Below are 20,833 nucleotides of genomic sequence, written 5' to 3'. Positions count from 1 at the left end.
CAGGGTAGAAAATTCCAGCAAGTGTAAGGTTATTTTCACATACCAATCGTAACGTAGCAATACTCACCGCATATTACATGTTTGTAATAGTTAATACATAAATCATACCATTGACACAATAAAAAAATAGAATGAGTATAGATCATGAAGAACTTCTTTTATGTGTGTGTACGTTGATACGTTCACATTTATTTTTTCATAAATAGTAAAATAAAAAAAATAAAAAAACAAACAAAGACATGTAAAAAAAAAAAATATATGAAAGTAGTAGGTTCATTAATTATCCATTATTTCTTTGAGCGATATTAAAAATTCATCATCAATACCATCGTGAAATATGGGGTCCACTTCCCCTATCGTTTGCAAGAGCAAATCAAAGTCTATGTCTGATGTGTCCAATGGTGAATTTAATAGGCCTAACCACTCAAAGTCAGTGGGTAGTGGTTCCATGAAAGTTAGCTGTAGATGGAATTAAAAAAATGAAAGGAAAGGAATATTAAAAAACAATAATAGATGAAATAAGAAAAAAAAAATATCAAAAAACATGTAAATGAACAATGATGATGATGTAAAAACATGAAATAGATATTTCAATTATTAATACAAGATGTTAAAACTTACAGCTGTATAGGGAGTATGACTATCATTGGGTATGTATACATCATAGTCCGGTGTCTCCTGCTCGAAAGGGGATACAGGAGACGTTAACTGTAGTTTAAAAAAAAAAAAAAATGAAAGGAATATTAAAAAATATTAATACATGAAATAAGGAGAAAATATCAATGAACGAGAATGAAATAAAAATTTTAATTAAAAATACGAAATTATAGGTAACGTACCACTTCGTAGGGGTAGGTCTGTCATAGTTTGGTGAGTGTAGGCCTATTGATGATGCCGGTGGGCCATAGCATGGTGAAGTTGGGGAATATGGCCGCAGGACTTCAGATGAAACCTAGCGTGATAAAAAAAAAAAGATGACACGTATATTAATATCTGATAAAAACTATATAACAATATTGATATTGTAATAATAATAATATTTTGAAAAAATATAATAATAACGGCAACATGATATTTATTACATAATCAGTGAGACTACGTATTATTTCGATGTTTACTTACGTTTACATCCACGCCATCAGCATTATGGATACTGCTGGATCCTTCTCTCTGTAGCGTCGGAGGTGGACCATAATTGGGTGACTTAGGCTATCGATAGAAAGACAAAACAAAACAAAACAAAAATAATAATAAAAATTAAAAACCTAAACATATGGAGGAACATGGTTGATGACGTTTAACATTTATACCTTTATTAAGTAAAATAACGATATGAATAGGAAAAGAATTAAGTCAATTAACTTACCAAAACGTTAACAATGGATTCTGGAACAATTTTATCTTCAACCTCCATGTTATCGTCATCGCCATCATCATCATCATCATCATTATCATCATTTATAGCAATATCATTATCACGGTCGTCATCAATGATAATAACATCATCAGCAGCAACATCATCAGCATCATCATCATCATCATCACTGATGACAATGACCTCATCATCTCCGTACTAGAGAGAGAGAGAGAGAGAGAGAGAGGAAGAGTTGAGAGTTATACTTATTGATAGATTAAAATCATAATTTAAAACTGTGTAAATAGAACTTTTTCCGACACATCGTTAAAACCATCTTATTTCACTGATCAAATATAATTAATATAATTTAACTTACCGTTCTTTTAGGGGATTTGGTCAAGTCAATGAACTGACTTTTAACTCCCGTCAACAGTTCCACTGCTTTCGTAAAAATGTACCTATCCACCTCCTCAGTCCTTGGTAGCATCAATGTTCTCATTAGTTGATTGTAATCATCTACACGATCTACTTGCTGTAGACCATGAAAATAATCATTAATTTCATCATCAATGGACTGGGGGTAATCTTCATTCTAAAAAAGATGGAAAAAAAATTGAAATGAATTTTCATATCTTTACATCATCATTTATCTCACGAGAGAGAGAGAGAGAGAGAGAGAGAGAGAGAGAGAGAGAGAGAGAGAGAGAGAGAGAGAGAGAGAGGAGAGAGAGAGAGAGCGGAAGAGAGCGAGAGAGAGAGAGAGAGAGCGAGAGAGAGAGAGAGACAGTGAGAACAGTTTTTGTCTTATTACGGATGTAATTATACATATCGATAGAGAATTTTAATAAATAAAATAAATTTAAATGTGTACTTACGAGTCGGTGGACGGTATCCTGGAAATCCTGGAATAGGTTTCGTTCGAAAGAAGACATGTTGAAAGTAATAAGTATTGATATTAAAAATTCCAATTGTAGATAAAATCCTATATGATATGAAGAAGATGTGATAGTAACGCACTCTAATCGAGAAATGAATCTCAATTCTGATAAAAAAACCCATCTAAATGAAACAGGGAGGTTGCGAAATAATTGATTATCGATTTACTTTTTTGAACATTCTTATAGATGCGAGATCACCGTGGGAGAGGGTCTGTTAAATTCATTCATCCGTGTATCTGACCATTTTTAAGTATTACCTAAAATAGGTTTAAAATATTACCCCTTTTGAACCAGTGTAAGGGGTTGTAATTACCCCCAATCCCCACTTCAGGTGGTGCCGGCTGGTCGTGAATTAAATATGCAGATAGGCAATCATCTTCTTACTTTTTTCAGGTGGGGGCCGAATGGTCTAGGTATTAATTATGTGAATCTTCTTACATCCTCTACCAATCTTAATCTGTATGCAAATTATATAATTGTAAAATCGGTGACATACGATGACCCCCCCCCCCCCACTCCCACCCATACACGCTCATGCGCAAATAAGATTTTAAAAAATCGGTGACATGTCAATGATCTCAAAATTAGGCCTACATATTTCGATGTTATATCTAATCTTAATATGACTGATATAAATATAAATTAATTATTAAATTGATATAAAATCAGTGACATGATGCGTCAATGAAATAATTCTAATGTTTGCGCAGTTTTTTGTAAAATTGGACGTGGCCAAGCTCATGTTTATTCTAATTTTAATAGGCCTACTGCTTTAAAAAGCCTAGTCAAAAAATAAATTTTTACCATTCTGATTTTCTAGTCACTATCAAGATAACTCAAAGCTATACTCACCTTTATACTATCCTACTATAATCATGGCTGGACATATGGAATGGACACCTGCTGAAAATATACCTATTAATTCACCGTTCGTAGGCTCGTGGGATATCGGACCAGAAATTCATGTCTCAACTTCAAGATTATACCTACAACTGTTCGCTTGCGATATTTGTAAAATTACGCTACCCTACAAAAACGCAAATCATGAATGTATGGTACCTTTTTCAGTTGATGAAGGATTTCTAGAAACGGAAAATTATGAACAGGACTTTGACGAATTTTGTGATGAATATGACAATCATCCAGGATGTATCTTTTTAATGAAGTGTGAAATATGCGGTGACTTGCATTCAGTTAATACAGTTGCCATTGCCAATGCTGATAATGATATTGATATGAATGATGGTGATAACTATATTGGTATGAATGATCATGATGATGATGTCATTGTTATTGATGATGATGATGTCATTGTTATTGATGATGACGATAATGACGTCGCCATGGAACATTAATGAATGCCATGTTTACTATGAACGATTTTCCTCTGGACAACGGACTATATCTTGATTACACATGGATTATATGATTACGGACATGTTTGACAATATCAACTTTTCATGTTAATGTGCATGATAAAGAAAAAAAAAATGTGGAAAAAAACAATAAATAGATAATAATAATTTTTAAAAAAAATCAATCAATATTAATCACGTGATAGCTGTGTGAAGGTGTGGTCTTTCGTCAACATAAACATTGAACGATGACGTCGAGCGTTTGTTACAAACCTATATAAAACGCTGGGTCTACGGATAAATCTTCATTCCTGGCACGAGCGGTCCAGCATACGGAATAAAAATGGATCAATTAATCAACAATTGTCAGTCTATAGAAGAGTTGGATTTTCTCATAAGTCAGGGTTTGGATAATACCTTGTACCAGTTAGCGTTAAACAAACTCTTTGAACTCACGACGCAAGGAGGGAGAGACTATAATAGTGGGGATATAGCGCCTGATGAGATTGTTGAAGAAATTAAAACTTCATCAGATGTTGAACGTTTGAACGGAATCATTAATTCGGATCAATGGCAGACTGGTATTTCTACTTTGGCTTTCCAGAGAATATTGGAACTTACACCGGACGTAACACATATTGAATTGAACATGGATGATGATGTCGATCCGTTATCTGATATGGTGGGTGGTGAATATCCCGTAACAACTGATGAAAACGTAAGCATATTTTTTAAAACATTCTTTTAAGCTATATAATTTTAATGTTATAATATAATTAAATGTATTCTTCTATGTCATAGTATTTTATATGGATAGTGAGGCTTGTTTAAATTTAAATTATTGTTATTTTTACCTTTCTTTTAACATATTTTATTTAAATATGTATAGGCCTTTTTAATTTATCATCTTAAACAATAAGCCAATATGACTATAAAATTATACATTTTTCCTACCAAATTTTATACAGGCCGTGACGGGTGATACTCCTACAACACGTAAACGCTCGGCCAATGAAACCTTAGATGAATTGTTAGATGAAACAGAGGAGGAAGAGGATGAAACGAATGAAATAGCGCCTGAACCCAGCGTCTCGGATAATATTTCTCAATACTACGTCATCCAGACCCTTAATGCCAAACACGTCAAGAAATTTAAAGCAACATCCACCGATTATGGGTTGAAATTGAGAAATTTAGACGAGCGATTCGCTGTAGAAAGTATACCTCTACTATCAAACATTATAGATGATGTATTGGACCGTGTCACCGACGGGATTCGACCCAGGGACATGGTTCGAATCGTCCTACAAGCTCCGAGTCTGGAAAAACCGATTAACTTGCCTTTCATCAAGAAAGATGATCTAACCCTAGATCGATTTATGGCGCGTATAGAACACGTTCTGCAGTCTAAAAAAGACCTGAAACTAAATAGCGATATGGAAATCAACGTAGTCCATATGGAGATGCCCATAGGGGGTAGGGGTAATAGGAAGATTTTCAAAACATGGGAAGAGAAGAAGACAAATTTGAGATGTATCGTCAATATTACTAATCAGAGCGATAACATGTGTCTCGCGCGCGCTATAGTGACAGGTATCGCTAAACATGAATTGAATGCTACAGAATATACGTGGAGATGTGTCCGAGATGGAAAGATACAGCAGGAACAAAGGGCTAAAGATCTTCATGACAAAGCGAATGTCCCGTATCACGCCTGTGGATTGGAAGACGTAGAACGCTTCCAAAAAGTAGTTACCGACTACGAACTTTGCGTCGTCTCCAAGGATCAATTTAACAAGATTATATACAAGGGTCCTTCGAAAGATAAAGGCATCTATTTACTGTATAATAACCATCACTTTGATCTGATAACGTCCATGGCCCCCTATATGGACCGAAATTATTGGTGTCATCAGTGTAAGAAGGGTTACAACGACAAAGGAGTTCATCGATGTGAAAACTCTTGTAAGGTTTGTCATTCGGGAAGCTGTCGAACGATCGACGATGTTGACGCCTGGACATACTGTTCGGATTGCAAGCGGTATTTCAAATCGTCCACGTGTTTCGAGAACCATAAGAAAAACGGTTCGGCCGTTTCAAGGTTCGGTACGATATGCAATCAATACTACAAGTGCGAAAAGTGCGACAGAGTCATCAATAGACAGTTTTTGAGAAAAGGAGTGAAACATGACTGTACGGATCTGTGGTGTCACGTTTGTCAAGGTAACTTTCCCGCGGGACATCAATGTTACATCAAACCCTACGAAGTAAAGGAAAATGATAAAGACGACGATACGCCGTTCTGCTACATTTTCTTCGACGTGGAATCTCAGATGGAGACGGGAATACACAAACCCTGCCTCTGCGTCGCCCAGAAAGTGTGCGAAACGTGCGCCGAACGACCCCTCAAAGACCCCTGCGACATTTGCGGCGAAGATAAAGAGGTGATTTTCAAAGGAGAGAATTGTATGGAAGAATTCTGTCTCTGGCTTTTCAAAGGAGAGAGTCATAAACACGCCCGATGTATGGCCCATAATCTGAAAGGGTACGACGGCTATTTCATCTTGCAATTCCTCTACGAGAACGCCATCAAACCCAAAGTGATCATGAACGGCGCGAAGATCATGTCCATTACAGTACCTGGACCCAATATAGTGTTCAAGGACAGTCTAAACTTCTTCCCCATGGCTCTTTCCAAGCTTCCAAAAAGTTTTGGGATCCAAGAGCTTTGTAAAGGATTTTACCCGCATCTGAAGAACACGAAAGCCAACGAGAATTACCGAGGGAAGCTACCGGACATGGAAGATTTCGACCCTGAGGGAATGTCCGAAGCGGGGAAGAAAGAGTTCGTAAAATGGTACGAAGACGAAAAGAAGAAAGGAAAGGAATGGATTCTGCAAGATGAGTTATTGAAATACTGTATCAACGACGTCGATATCCTCCGTCGGTGTTGCATGAAATTCCGCGACATGTTCATGAGGGTGACGAAAAAGAAGGAAAATGACCCCGGAGTGGATCCGTTGAAAAATCCCCTCACTATCGCCGCCGCCTGTAATCTGGTGTTACGAAGAAATTTTCTTCAACCGAACACTATCGCCATCATTCCACCTCACGCGTACGGTCCGAACCAGAACTTTTCCCTCGACTCCATACGATGGTTGAATTACGTATCTCTCGAGGAAGATATTGAAATACAACATGCGATGAATGGGGGAGAAATCAGGACACAAGGAAGAGTGACGGTCGATGGCTTTTGTTCGGAGAAACGAAAAATCTATTCCTATCATGGCTGTCTGTTTCATGGATGTCCCGACTGCTACGACGGGGATACCCTGAACCCCATCTCCAAGAAACCCATGGCCGAACTTTACCGGATAACTCTGTTCCGAAAGCAACAGTTGCAGAGAAATTATCCCGATTACGAAATAATCGAAATTTTTGAACATGAATGGAAAGACATTTGGACAGATTTATCAGCTGACGTGAAACGAAAGATTGACGTTCCAGCCCATTTCGAACCCTTGGATCCGAGAGAGAGCTTATACGGGGGTCGCACTGAAGCTACCAAACTCTTCCACCAAATCAAAGACGGAGAGATCATCAGATACCTGGACTTTACTAGGTAAGTCGAATCGCGCCGTCTAAATAAACTAATCATTTCGATTCATGTATTTTTACCTAGCAATGACAACTAGTTGAAAAGAATATTAATAAGACATGACTTATTTTTTTTTGTTCCTATTTTTTTTGTTTCTTTCAGTCTTTACCCCTGGTGCAACAAGTACCGCCCTTATATCGTAGGTCATCCGAAAATCTACACGAACAACTTCAAGGATATCTCTTCTTACTTTGGGCTGATACGGTGCACAGTCTTACCCCCTAGATGGCTTTTTCATCCCGTCCTACCGGCGAGATGTCACGGCAAATTGATGTTCGCACTGTGTGGAACGTGCATGGAGGAGAAACGACAAGCCTACTGCCCTCATTCTGATAAAGACCGAACGATCAGGGGTACCTGGGTGACCCTCGAAGTAGAGAAAGCCTTGAAGATGGGGTATGTCATCGATAATATTGAAGTCGTGTGGGACTGGGAGCAACGCGCCGAGTACGATGAAGAGACAAAGACGGGTGGTCTGTTCACCGAGTATATAGACCAATTTCTCCAATTGAAACAAGAAGCTAGCGGCTATCCCGATTGGTGCGAGACCCCCGAAGACAAGGAACGTTACGTCGAAGAGTACTATGAAAACGAAGGGATACGACTGGACTCTGAGAATATCGAGAAGAATCCTGGTATGAGGTCGCTTGCCAAGTTGTGTTTGAACAGCATGTGGGGTGAGTTTAAAGAAAAATTTATTAAAAAAAAAAAAAAAATCATAACCCGTACACTGCATCATCCTTTCATGTACGTACTCTTAATCGGATTCTCATCTCTTAATTAATTTACTATTATTTTTACAGGTAAATTTGCACAAAGATCCAACATGAGTCAGACGATTATACTGGACGACCCCTCCGAAGTATACAAGCTATTGACTAGTGATACCGTCACCGTCGACAATATTCGTTTGATCAACGATGAAGTTATTGAAGTGACCTATCGGGAAGATGGGGGATTTGCCCGAATTAATCCGAACACCAACGTCGTCATCGCAGCGTTCACGACGTGCCATGCTAGACTCAAACTGTACGAAGTCTTGGAAAAGTTGGGAGATCGTGCCATGTATCAAGACACTGGTAAGACACGTATCCTTCTTCAGGTATTTAAAAAAAAAAAATAATCATAATAAAAAATACCCCCCCGCCCTGATTCGAACCAGAGACCTTTCGAACTAGGTGTGGGGGGGGAAAGACAGTTACTCAAACGATTAATTTGTACTTATACCTCCCTTTGTATTTTTTCTTAACAGATAGCGTCATTTTCCTCAGTCGTAAGGGAGATTGGGAACCCCCTACTGGTGATTATCTGGGCCATTTGACGGACGAGGTCGACCCCAAAGACGGTAACCACATCTCTACTTTTGTCACGGGGGGCTGCAAGAATTACGTTTATGTTTTGGATACGGGAAAGACGGTGATGAAAGTGCGAGGGATCACCTTGAACGTACGTAATTCCGAACTGGTAAATTACTCCACCCTGGAACGTATGGTACGAGGCTTGAAGTCTACGAAAACGAGCGAACGCGAAGAAAGAGTGACGGTAACCGATCCTCATCGAATCGTGCGTAACGTTAAAACCAAAAACATCGAGAGCCGGGTATCGAAGAAAGATTACCGAGTGGTCTTCGACAAGAGATGGATCTCGGACGGTTTCGAAACGCTACCGTACGGGTATGGAGTCTATAAAGGGGACGTTTAACGAGAGATTCTATCATTTACTGTCGAGATGGAACAGTTGGAACACGTACGCGAAGATCCTCCTACCCCGTGCCTCTGTAAAGACAATTTGAAAAAATATTCGACATTTCCTATATTAGGGCTGGCTCTTCTTCTCCTCACCAACACGGCTTTGACCATCACGCAACATAGCGTTAATCTCTGCCACAATTTTACACTGCCCTCTGAACTTCCTTCCTTCTCGTACCGAACCCGGAGCGCGACCAACATCACCGAAGTCAAGTTTAGGGAAGAATCGACCCATTGCCTTCCTCAACACACTCTTCACTTGGGAAAGGATATATACCTGAGCGTCTGCGACTATCGCGATAGTATTCGCGTGGACATCAGACGATTCACTGGTGACGTACAAGGCGACGGAATTCTACCTACGATACGCGGTATTTATCTCTCGTTGGAGCAGTGGGCGGTGTTAAAGGTTAATACGGACTTTGTAGATTACGTCGTAGAGAAACTCGAAAAACGTCGACAACTTTAGAATCACCATGGATGCTAGACTCGTGCATCCTTACACTGCCATTGTTTCGGGACCTACGGGTTCGGGCAAAACTCAATTCGTCAAACGGATGATATCTGATGGGGATATGGTTGTAGACGGTCCTCCGGACAAGATTATTTGGTTGTACGGGGAATACCAGGCAGCGTACGATGAGATGCGTGAATCCAAGGATAATATACGTTTTATAGAAGGATTTCCTCAGGATATGGAGTCTCTGATCGATCCTTCGAAACGAAACCTCGTCGTGATCGACGATCTCATGGCGGAATTATCAGGAGATACCAGGGTGATGAACATGTTTACGAAAGGGTCTCATCATCGCAACATGTCCGTCATTTTCATCGTGCAGAATCTCTTTTTGGCGTCCAAACAATTTCGCACCATATCGTTGAACGCTCACTACATGATTCTCTTCAAAAATCCTAGAGATAACTCTCAGATTGTGCATCTAGCCAAACAGATCTTTCCCGGACGCGTCAAGTTCGTGCAAGAGAGCTTCGTGGACGCTACCCAACACCGATATGGATACTTACTGGTGGATCTGAAACCAACGACCCCCGAAGATTTGAGATTACGCACCGATATCTTCGATGGGTTGCGACAAACCGTCTACGTGCCGAGAGTATAAATGTCGTCGCGCGTGTTGATCACGTTCATTCCTCTACAAACATGTCAAAGAGACTGAAGCAGAACGCTGACGCTCTCCGATATTTGGTCAAGTGTAATCCTCGTCAGAGAAAAGCCATCATACATCACGCCGACAATAGTCTGGTAGATTCGTTGTGCGAATGCGCGCTCAACGTACTCAAGGGACACATTCGACTAAACGTTAAACAGAAGAAGAAACTTTCGATTCACAAACAACGTTTACGATCCTTAAGTAATAAAAAGGTGGCGCGTAAACGAAAGAGAGCCATTCTTAACCAGAAGGGTGGATTAGTCGGAGCTCTTCTAGCCCCCGTCCTAGGTACTATCGTAAGTCTATTGCTCAAGAAGAAAAGATGAAACACGCTAAAAAGATGATCCTCATCGACCCTCGTGAATTGGATAGAATAAACACTATGGTCACCGATAGGGCTAGAACGAACGATGCGACGGGTGGAACCGAAAATGATACGAAACGCGTTCTGGACCGTACTGATCTTTCGTTGCATGACATGATGCAACTGTACCATCAAACTCTCCAACGATATCTGAAGAAAGATAAACGTAACAGAAAGGAACCGTTGAACATTTTGTTAAAACGCGAGGATCGCAAACTAGATAATTCTGAAACGAACGAGGAAAATATCGACGACGTTGAAACGGAGGCTACTAAAATCGAACCACCCGCTTCCCCACAACGAGTTGACGACGCCGTAGAATCGGAATTATTGGAAACCTTACCCGTCTCTTTCAAAGCCAAAGCAAAATCGTTCATGAAGAATCTAAAACGTAATAGATCGAAAGGCATCCTAGATTGGTCCCCTGAAGGAGAAATCATCGTGTCCGGTACTAAAGTACAAGGATCTAATCTGGTAGATCTTGTTCATGACGCGTTGAGAAATCGAAAAGGATACAAGGAACCGTTTGGTTGGGAATTGTTTAACGAAGCGTTAGCACGTAACAACACTCCGGAATCTCTCATCACCAATACGGCTAGACGCAACGCTGTACGAGATCGTAAAAATAAAGAACCCGGAGGAAAAGCTAACGATCCCGAAGAGACGTCGAACGTAACCCCTAAACGAAGACGCAGCGCAAGAACCGGGAAACGTCGTAGATCCTCTCCGTACAGAAACATGTGGGAGATTTATTAACCCTTCGTTGATTTTAAATTAAAGCAGAAAATAAAATAAATAAATAAAAAAAGAATAAAATGTCATTGTTTCCGTTTTATGCATCACATCGTCTCTGGACTAACCATGGATAGGGACGTGGACGATTACTTGAAGAGTTTATATTACGACGTGTCGGGTCCGGGTAGTCTCGGGGGTATAGAAAGATTGTATAGAAAGGTTAAACGAGAAGGCAAGTTTCAACTGACTAGACGCGATATCGAGAATTGGCTCCTTACCCAAGACGCCTACACTCTCCATAAACCTAGTAGGAGGAGATTTCCCAGAAATATTTATTTCTCGGACGGTATCGACCAAACATGGCAGATCGATCTGATAGAATTTCAGAAATTGGTCAGATATAATCGCGGATATAAATTCGTCCTCACATGCATCGACGTGTTTTCGAAATTTGCCTGGGCGCGATCCTTGAAGGACAAGAAAGGTCCTACCGTCGCAGCGGCGTTGAAAAATATTTTTGAGGAAGGAAGACAACCTACACAGTTACAGAGCGATAAAGGGAAAGAATTTCTAAACAAAGACGTACAGAAGCTCTTCAAAGATAAAAATATCCATTTCTTTACCACTCAGAACCCCGATACCAAGGCGGCTATAGTGGAAAGGTTTAATCGAACTTTAAAAGATCGTATTTTCAGGTACTTTACGAGAACGAATAGTTCCGAGTACCATCGCATCTTGCGAGACGCGGTCGCTGGATACAACAGCAGCTACCATCGCTCCATCAAACAAAGTCCCGCCAGCGTGACTAAAGACAACGAAAGCACCGTATGGAAGACATTGTATGGAAAATATAAACGTTCGAGAAAACCGAACAAGCAGAATCTCCTCGAGGCCGGCGATCTGGTCCGCATCTCCGTCGAAAAACTTCCTTTTAGAAAAGGGTATCTACCTCAATGGTCCGAGGAACTATTCGTGGTGGCGAAAAGGATAGATAGACGAGTACCGGTGTACGTGTTGAAAGATTTCTACGACGAAGAAATCGAAGGCACCTTTTACGGTCGGGAAATCCAAAAAGTCACCAAGGACAAAGACGGTCTGTTTAAAGTGGAGAAAGTAATCAGAAAGAGAAAACGTCAAGGCGTTACCGAATATTTCGTCAAATGGTTAGGTTGGCCCGACAAGTTTAACAGTTGGGTCGTGGATCTGGAAGATTCAGTATAATATTCACGCGTAACTGCCTCCAATCATCACTCGTAGTTCGACATCCGATCATGGCGGTCGACGCAGGAGAATTTTACGTTACGTTACCTAGTAATAGTTCATTCGATTATTACCCCGACAATACTCTGAACGATTTCACCACCAAGCTTTTCAAGCCTATCGACCTCTACGGTGATTGGGAAGTCGCTCTGACCGAAATTTCGTTCCCTCACTCATTCTACAATATCGTCGAACCTTTCAATAACGTAGTCTACAGCGGAGATGGGACGGGAAGTAACCTCAAAATGTTTACCATTCCGCAGGGTTATTACCAAAACCTGGAAGAGTTATCCCTAACCATACACGAGCTCATGGACGATCTCGGAAAAGAGAACGTGAAAATAACCGTTAATAAAAACACTCAAAAGGTCAAGGTGAGACTTCAAAACAACGCCTTTATCGAATTACATCGGCAGCTCTTGTCCATCCTCGGATTTACGAAAAGGGACACTCTGATCGACGAAACTACCGAGGCTGATTTACCCATGGATCTAAACGGAGGGCTGTACTCTCTGTACCTCTACACCGATATCGTCGAAGATCAGATTGTGGGGGACGCGTTCGTGCCCCTCTTACGTTACGTTCACATCGATAAACGCGACGGCGGGGAAGTCGTTACGCGTACTTACCAATCCCCTCATTTCGTCAAGGTGAAGATGAAACGATTCGATACCATCACCATGAGTATCAGACAAGACACGGGCGAGAAGATTCTATTTCAGCGCGGCAAGATCATCGTCAAACTCTGTTTCAGAGCCGTCAAAACTGGATTCTTTAAAAGGTAAAACGTTACGATATAGACGTCATTATCATCATGGTTGGCAGACAACAAGGAGGTTACGTCCAGACGGGTCGCGGAGATTTCCCCGTTTTTAGGGGATCCCGAATGCAAAGGGGTACGGGTTAGGAAGTATTCTCTCCGGAATGTTCAGAGCGGCCGTTCCTTTACTCAAACGTGGCGCTCAAAAGTTGGGTAAAGAAGCCCTTAGAACGGGAATCAACGTGGGTCAAGACGTATTGAACGGTCAGAAACTAAAAACAGCCGCTAGACAACGCGGTCTGGAATCGGTACGGAATGTTCTTTCATCCAAGAAAACGACCGTAAAGAAGAAGAAGAGGAATCAGCGTCGATCGTCTAAACAACCCGCTCGAAAAGGTATAAAGCGAAAGAATACCAGAAAATCGATCATTTCATCGCGAGCTAAGCGAGCGAAAAGACCTCTGGATATCTTCGACCGTTAAGTCTACGTTACGTCAAAATGTCTCTCGTCAGTAATCACTCCTGCCCCTGTTCCAAAACGGAAACGGATCTATTCAGCGTTCCACCGACTCAGACTGATATTCTAAGCAGTCAATTTCTCGAATATAAACCGCTGAACGCCGTGACGTCGGACGGTCCGTTGGAATTTACGGTACCGGGATCTCCGGATGGTTACTTGGATCTGTCGCAAACTCAGCTGTACATCAGGGCAAAAATCACGTTACCCGATGGAGCCGATATACCGCAAGACGCCCCGGTCGGACCAACGAACCTGTTTTTACATTCGATGTTCAACCAGGTGGACGTCCACTTGAACGATAGAATGGTCAGCGTCGCTTCCAACACTTACGCCTATCGCGCCATGATAGAAACTCTGCTCACTTACGGATCGGACGCTACAAAATCGCACTTGACATCGTCGCTCTTCTACAAAGATACCCCTTACAAGATGGACATCTGCGACCCCGCGCTAATAGACGATGAAGCTAACGTCGGACTGAAGAAACGTGCTCAGTTTACCCATAATAGTCGAGTGGTGGATATGGTCGGGATGATTCATTCGGACATTTTCTGTCAGGAAAAGTTTCTATTGGGAGGCGTAGATCTTAAACTCAAACTTCACAGGAGCAAAAATGAATTCTGCCTACTGAGGGGTATCAGACCTCAAATCCAACAACCCGCGTACAGAGTGCAGATCATGGATGCCACTCTCTTCGTAAGGAGCGCTAAATTGAATCCGACATTGACCATGTCTCACGCCAAGGAGTTGGAACGCGGAGTTACCGCCAAGTACCCTATTCGTCGCGTGGACGTCAAGAGCTTTTCGATCCCGCAAGGTAATCTATCCTTTGTCCGCGAAAGCTTGTTTACGGGACAGATACCCAGACGTATCATCTTTGGACTCGTGGATAATACCGCCTACAACGGAGCGTACGCCAAGAACCCGTATTTCTTCAAACATTTCAACTTAAACTACCTCGCTCTACACTGCAACGGCGAAACCATTCCGTGGAAACCCCTCAGACCTCGTTTCGAAGAAGCTGACGCTCAACCTACCCTTCAAGGACATATAATGGCTTATCAGACGTTGTTTCAAGGCACAAGCAACCTGCACAAGGACCGAGGCGTACAGATAGCCAGGGAAGATTACGCTGGCGGATACACTCTGTTCGCCTTTGATCTATCGCCGGATGCCTCTGACGAAGCTCATCTCAACCTTTTACGCAACGGATCGGTTCGTCTCGAATTACAGTTTCAAGTACCCCTTCCTAACACGGTCAATCTAGTCGTCTACGCCGAGTGGGATTCCATGCTGGAAATTACCAAATCTCGCAGCATCGTCATCGATTACGATCATTAAGATGGATACGGTCGATCTCCTTCGATGCGTCAAATCCGATCCTATCGTACGCGACATATTCACGAATGTTCTACCCAGGGATAAACTTCCTACCAAAATCGAGAAACCTTTTCCTCGAGCGTACATCGTTAACACGGATACCAGTAAGGAACCCGGGAAACATTGGGTCGTTTTTTACTTCGAAAACGAACGCTACGCCGATTTTTTTGTTTTTTTCGGAAACGCTCCCAATCACCTAGCCGTTGAATTTGAGACTTTTTTAAAACGTAACGTCGATAATTACGAACATAATATTAAAAGACTTCAAGGTGATTACAGTACCGTGTGCGGCCAATTTTGCCTCTTTTACCTTTATCATCGTTGTCGCGGTTACGACATGCGCGAAATTGCTCGAATGTTTTACAAAGACCCGGAGCTCAATGATATACTGGTCAATGAATTTATCAACGAAAAGTATGACGCTGATTTCGAAGTGACGGATTTAGAGTATTTAGTAAATCAAATCGCTCGCTCCTTTATGGAGTCGAGCCGTAAATCGTAGATGTTAGTTAGTTAGAATTTAATAAAGATTTTACAACAATGACAAAAAGAACGTATAGTGTTAAATATTGTGATTTTATTTGTTTCTCGTTTAACTCATATATCTTTATTGATCATCACGACTCCATATAGTTTGTTGAAGACCCAATGCTGCTTGATCGATTTTAGGTAATGCATGTGTCAACGCGTTCCAATCCTCCAATGTCATGTTGATTCCTTTCTTACCCGGTAACCACTTTTGGGTGACTTCGTCTCTGTAAAAATCCCTAATGTTCACGTAAACTTTATCCCTGAACGACTGAACGACGATGTGTCGATCCTCGCGAATCGGTACGCGCAGAGTTTCACAATCTGTAGGGAAAGGCGTCAATTTTACGGGTGTTTTGATAGGACGTTGTTCCATAGGGTGAACAGGATTCTGCCTCTTTCTCCAAGTGCGTATGTCTTTTCCTAAACCATCACTTTTCATACGTTTCGAACCGTCCCATTCCTGAGTCATTTTACTTAATTGATCGTTATAATAGGCATTATCATCGCCCCAATCTTCTTTATTTCCGTGCACGTTAGTTTCAGTCCACTCTTTATCGTATCCATTCTTGACTACGGTAGGGGTCTGAGATTGTTGACTAGCCATGTTGATTCGAGTCTGGTCGATCGAAGAATGAGGTTTCAGTCCGTTGGTCCGGTATTTATAAGCTTTCCTCAGACCGACGTTTAAAATTCAGCCGTGAGAGTAAATTGTCGTTCCTCTTCAGTCGTCATGACTCCAGCCTTTTGATATTCACCGACGCGTTTTTCAAAAAAATTGGTCTTACCTTCGAGAGAAATATTTTCCATAAAATCAAAAGGATTGGTCACGTGGTAGAATTTTTCGTAACCCAATTCTAGCAACAAACGATCGGCGATGAATTCTATGTAGCTAACCATTAGACGTTCGTTCATTCCTATCAACGAACATTTTAAAGCCTCCGTCATAAATTCTCGTTCGATCTCCACCGCTTCTCTAATAATTTTCAACGTCGTTTCGAAGGATGGCCTTTGTTCGATGTACGAGAATAATAAACAAGCGAAATTGCAGTGCAGCGCTTCATCACGACTGATGAGTTCGTTCGAAAAAGTCAGACCGGGCATCAAACCTCTTTTTTTCAACCAGTATATCGCGGCGAACGATCCTGAGAAGAAAATTCCTTCAACGATGGCGAACGCTACGAGTCTCGTGGCGAACGTGGCAGTACCATCGTTGATCCAACGTAGCGCCCATTCGGCTTTCTTTTTCACGACCGGAATAGTTTCTACGGCATTGAGTAAGTATGTTTTTTCACATTTGTCTTCGATGTAGGTGTCTATGAGCAAACTGTACATTTCAGAGTGAATATTTTCCATCATGATTTGAAACCCGTAGAAGAATCTCGCTTCGGGAATCTGCACTTCACTACAGAATCGAGTTGCTAGATTTTCGACGACTATGCCATCGCTACCTGCGAAGAAAGCGAGGATGCGAGAAATGAAATACTTCTCACCATCGTTGAGACTTTCCCAATGCGGTTTATCTTTAGAGAGATCTACCTCAGCCACCGTCCAGAACGATGCCTCCGCTCGCTTGTACATTTCCCATATGTCCCTGTATTGAATCGGGAATATAACGAATCGAGAGGGGACGACTCGCAGTAATACTTCCTCGTTTTGAGACATTTTTGAACATGTATGAAATATCCTATATGTGTCGTGCTTTATATAGAGCTTGCATGATTATTTAGTCAACATTCTTTAACATTAACGTTCGAGATTCAAAAACGACGATAATTTCGATGGACTTATTTTATCCAAACAAAAATACAGATTTTTTTTTTTTTTTTTAATTTTCAAAATGGCGGTATTTCCGGTTGACCTTTGATCATTTCCGGTTGACCTTTTGACCAGGAAGTGACCTCGTGACCTTTTGGACTCTTAACCTTTGACCTCATGACCCATGACCCGGAAGTGACCCAAGTTGACCTTTGACCTCGGTTGACCTTTGACCTCGGTTGACCTTTGACCTCGATTGACCCAGAACCGGAAGTGGACGTCTCTAAATACCATATTACTACTACTGACTAGCGAACATTGGAACTAATCAGTCCAGATATTACAACATTATATGAGGATTGGGATAGGACTAGCGAACATTGGAACTAATCAGTCCAGATATTACAACATTATATAATTGACCGTTACCTATCAGCTTTTTGAATGTTTATTGAAATGTGATTTGTTAAAATACGTCACGTGAGAGCCCATTATTCTGCAATAATGGGCCAAGCGCCGTAACATATTCTACGCACAGTATTACGCTTGGTTACGCGTGCAATATTACCGCGATACGCGCTGTCTTTTACGCGTACTCGCTCCACCTTGAAGTAAACAACTTAAAATATTTATGCCAAAATTGATATTTTCTCTTTAAATCGCACTATTTTCTGGTAATAGAATAGAAATAAAGGGTGCAGCATTATCCTTTACACGCAAATAATGTGTCCTCGGCAGTAAAATCGGGCACATTATTTGGGTGTAAAGGATAATGCATTACCATTTATTTCTTAAGGGATCTAAAATGAGCGTTTTGAGCGTTTCGACAGTATTTTTTGTGGGACATGAGAGCACCTCAGACGTATCGAATTGCATTCTGAATACAAAGCATGTCTTTCTGATATCAAATAATTTTCATTTTTTGAAATTCACGATATAATACAAATTTTATGACAAATTATTAAAATTTGATATTTTTCACATTTTTGATATATAACAGTCCTCGAAATATATTTTATAAATCTAATGATATATTCTTAAAGTCTATGTAGCTGGGAGGAAAAGCCGACGATCAATTGAAAATTTTGACCTTTTATATTGAAGATGTGGATTTTTTCCCCAAAAGACCTATTTTTTTGGTGTTTTTGGGGAAAAATCCATATCTTCAATACGAAAGGTCAAAATTTTCAATTGATCGTCGGCTTTTCATCCCACCTACATACACTTTAAGTATAAATCATCAGATTTATAAAGTTTACTTCTAGTACTGTTAAATATCAAAAATATCAATTTTAATGATTTGCCATAAAATGTGTATTACATTGCGAATTTCAAAAAATCAAAATTATTTGATATCAGAAGAGCATTCTTCGTATTCAGAATGCAATTCGATATGTCTGATGTGCTCTAATGTTCCAAAATAAATACTGTCCAAACGTTCATACCCCATCCCTTAAGTAGAGAGAATCTAGGATAATCCCTTTAATCACTGTAGATAAATAAATGGGCACAGTGGTTACACCAGCAATACGTCTAGTCATGTCATAACTGCCAAGGGGAGAACTTCATCTACATGTCTGATTTGATTAGCCACTGCCAATGTTCCATTATTGCTAGTTAGGTGGACAAGAACTCTCATAACGACAGTCTAGAAAGACGATGCAAGATATCCCATGACGCTTTACGACTATTTGATATTCAATAAAAAGGATTATATGAGCCATCAAATCGAAACGCTACACTGTCGGAAATACCAATTTAAAGATATATTCTGGATTTCAAATATTGCCGCTTTTGAGCTAGAACGTTATCTAACTAAGCCTATTACAAATTGTTTAGGGACTCAGTATTGAAAAGCGTGTTTCGACGGATCTGCACTCGACCGGCCTCTTAAATGCAGCAGACGGAAATTAAGAAAAATTCGAATTGCACAAAGTGCAATAAATGTCACCAATTTGCGTTTGATAAGGCTGACTTCTTTTTGTTTTGTCAAACAAACTCACACAAGGGGTGCTGGGGAGACATGATGTAAGCTCTTAATACATCGGGCGATCTAAGGGTCAGAGCATTCAACGCGAAATGATGGGAAAATTAACTTTCAACAACTATTCTGCACAGTACTACCATGACTACCCAAACTCTTTACGATTCAGCGTACGTAATGGATTCAATATAATATTTTTAATGTGTTTACAATACCAGGCAACTGTATTTTTTTCTTTTGTAAAGTAAATGTTCACACCAAGCCTATGTATCTAGAAGTGTTGGTACTTATTTGACTTCTAAAACGAAAACAAAGAGGCGATATTCAGGCTTCTTTACATTTCTTGAAAAGCCGCACGCAGGGAAATGGACATATGAAATTGAAATGTCGGTATGATAGATATAAACATCTTGATATAAAAATTTAATAAAGAAGCAATCTTTATAACGAAATATATTCGAAAGTGCCAACTGCTCAAATTAAAAACGAGGTTCACTGGTTTGGTCTTTTTAAGTCTTTTCGTATTATATAACAATATTTTCCCTGATCTCCTATTGTGACTGAAAATGTTTGGTTTGCTAGTCCCATTGTCTAGCCTTTGGGGGCACCAGCCAACCGGAGTAAAAGCAAGGGGTGGCAAAAAGGAAGGCGCGACAGAAGTAGAAGAAGGGCGGCAAAAAGGCTATACTAAACATTCAAATGTGAGATTGTGAAAATCTAAACTGGTACATGTACATGTATTGTCATCAAATGCTTTTTAGTATTCCAAATTGTCTTTGTGCACAGATGGTTAAGATTGAAACATTCATAATCATTTCAAGAAATTATTTTTGTGTGTATTATTTACTGATGTTATGATGTTATTGATGAATAAGACTAATTTAAATATAAATTTGCGTAACATATATATTTTATCTGTGTCCCTAGACGTGTATTATTCAGACATTGCCAAAAGTAATAATCAAGATCAATTTTTTACAATATTTTAACACATGGCAGCTACACATGGCAGACGAATTTAGTCCTCTCCCCATTTTACTATTTGTGTTTCCAAGTTAGTAGTTTCCTCCCTCTGCATACGTTCCTGATCTAAGAGTATCGAGGAGGATAAACCCGGAAAGCTATTATATTCTGATCCATGTTCATCTAACATTGTCAACCACTATCAATTTATTGCGCAGAGAGAAGTCCAGTGCCTTATGGACATAGCTTACTCGATATCTGTATAATTCCATCTCAAATCTAGCTGAGAGCAATTTGATTTATAAGATCACGCTCTGGAAATTCCACAAATCTAGTAAAGCTGGGAGCAGATAACG

General features: G+C 40.4%; 2 protein-coding genes and 1 pseudogene across 2 annotated transcripts; 2 read left to right on the top strand and 1 right to left on the bottom strand.

The window, feature by feature from the left end:
* The first annotated feature begins 11,450 nt into the window (after positions 1–11,450).
* LOC140139275 (SCAN domain-containing protein 3-like) lies at positions 11,451–12,545 on the top strand. Its single transcript, XM_072161055.1, has one exon. The coding sequence runs from the start codon at positions 11,451–11,453 to the stop codon at positions 12,543–12,545; it is 1,095 nt and encodes a 364-aa protein (XP_072017156.1).
* Positions 12,546–13,843: 1,298 nt separating this feature from the next.
* LOC140139274 (uncharacterized protein F54H12.2-like) lies at positions 13,844–15,205 on the top strand. Its single transcript, XM_072161054.1, has one exon. It carries the CDS (start codon positions 13,844–13,846, stop codon positions 15,203–15,205), a length of 1,362 nt encoding a protein of 453 aa, XP_072017155.1.
* A 1,254-nt stretch (positions 15,206–16,459) lies between these two features.
* LOC140139541 (ribonucleoside-diphosphate reductase subunit M2 pseudogene) lies at positions 16,460–17,459 on the bottom strand (annotated as a pseudogene).
* Between the last annotated feature and the right edge of the window lie 3,374 nt (positions 17,460–20,833).

Source organism: Amphiura filiformis, chromosome 18 (assembly GCF_039555335.1).
Source record: "Amphiura filiformis chromosome 18, Afil_fr2py, whole genome shotgun sequence".
Taxonomy (NCBI): Eukaryota; Metazoa; Echinodermata; class Ophiuroidea; order Amphilepidida; family Amphiuridae; genus Amphiura; species Amphiura filiformis.
The sequence above is the reverse complement of the archived record's forward strand: the minus strand, read 5'-3'. Positions and strand labels throughout refer to the sequence as shown.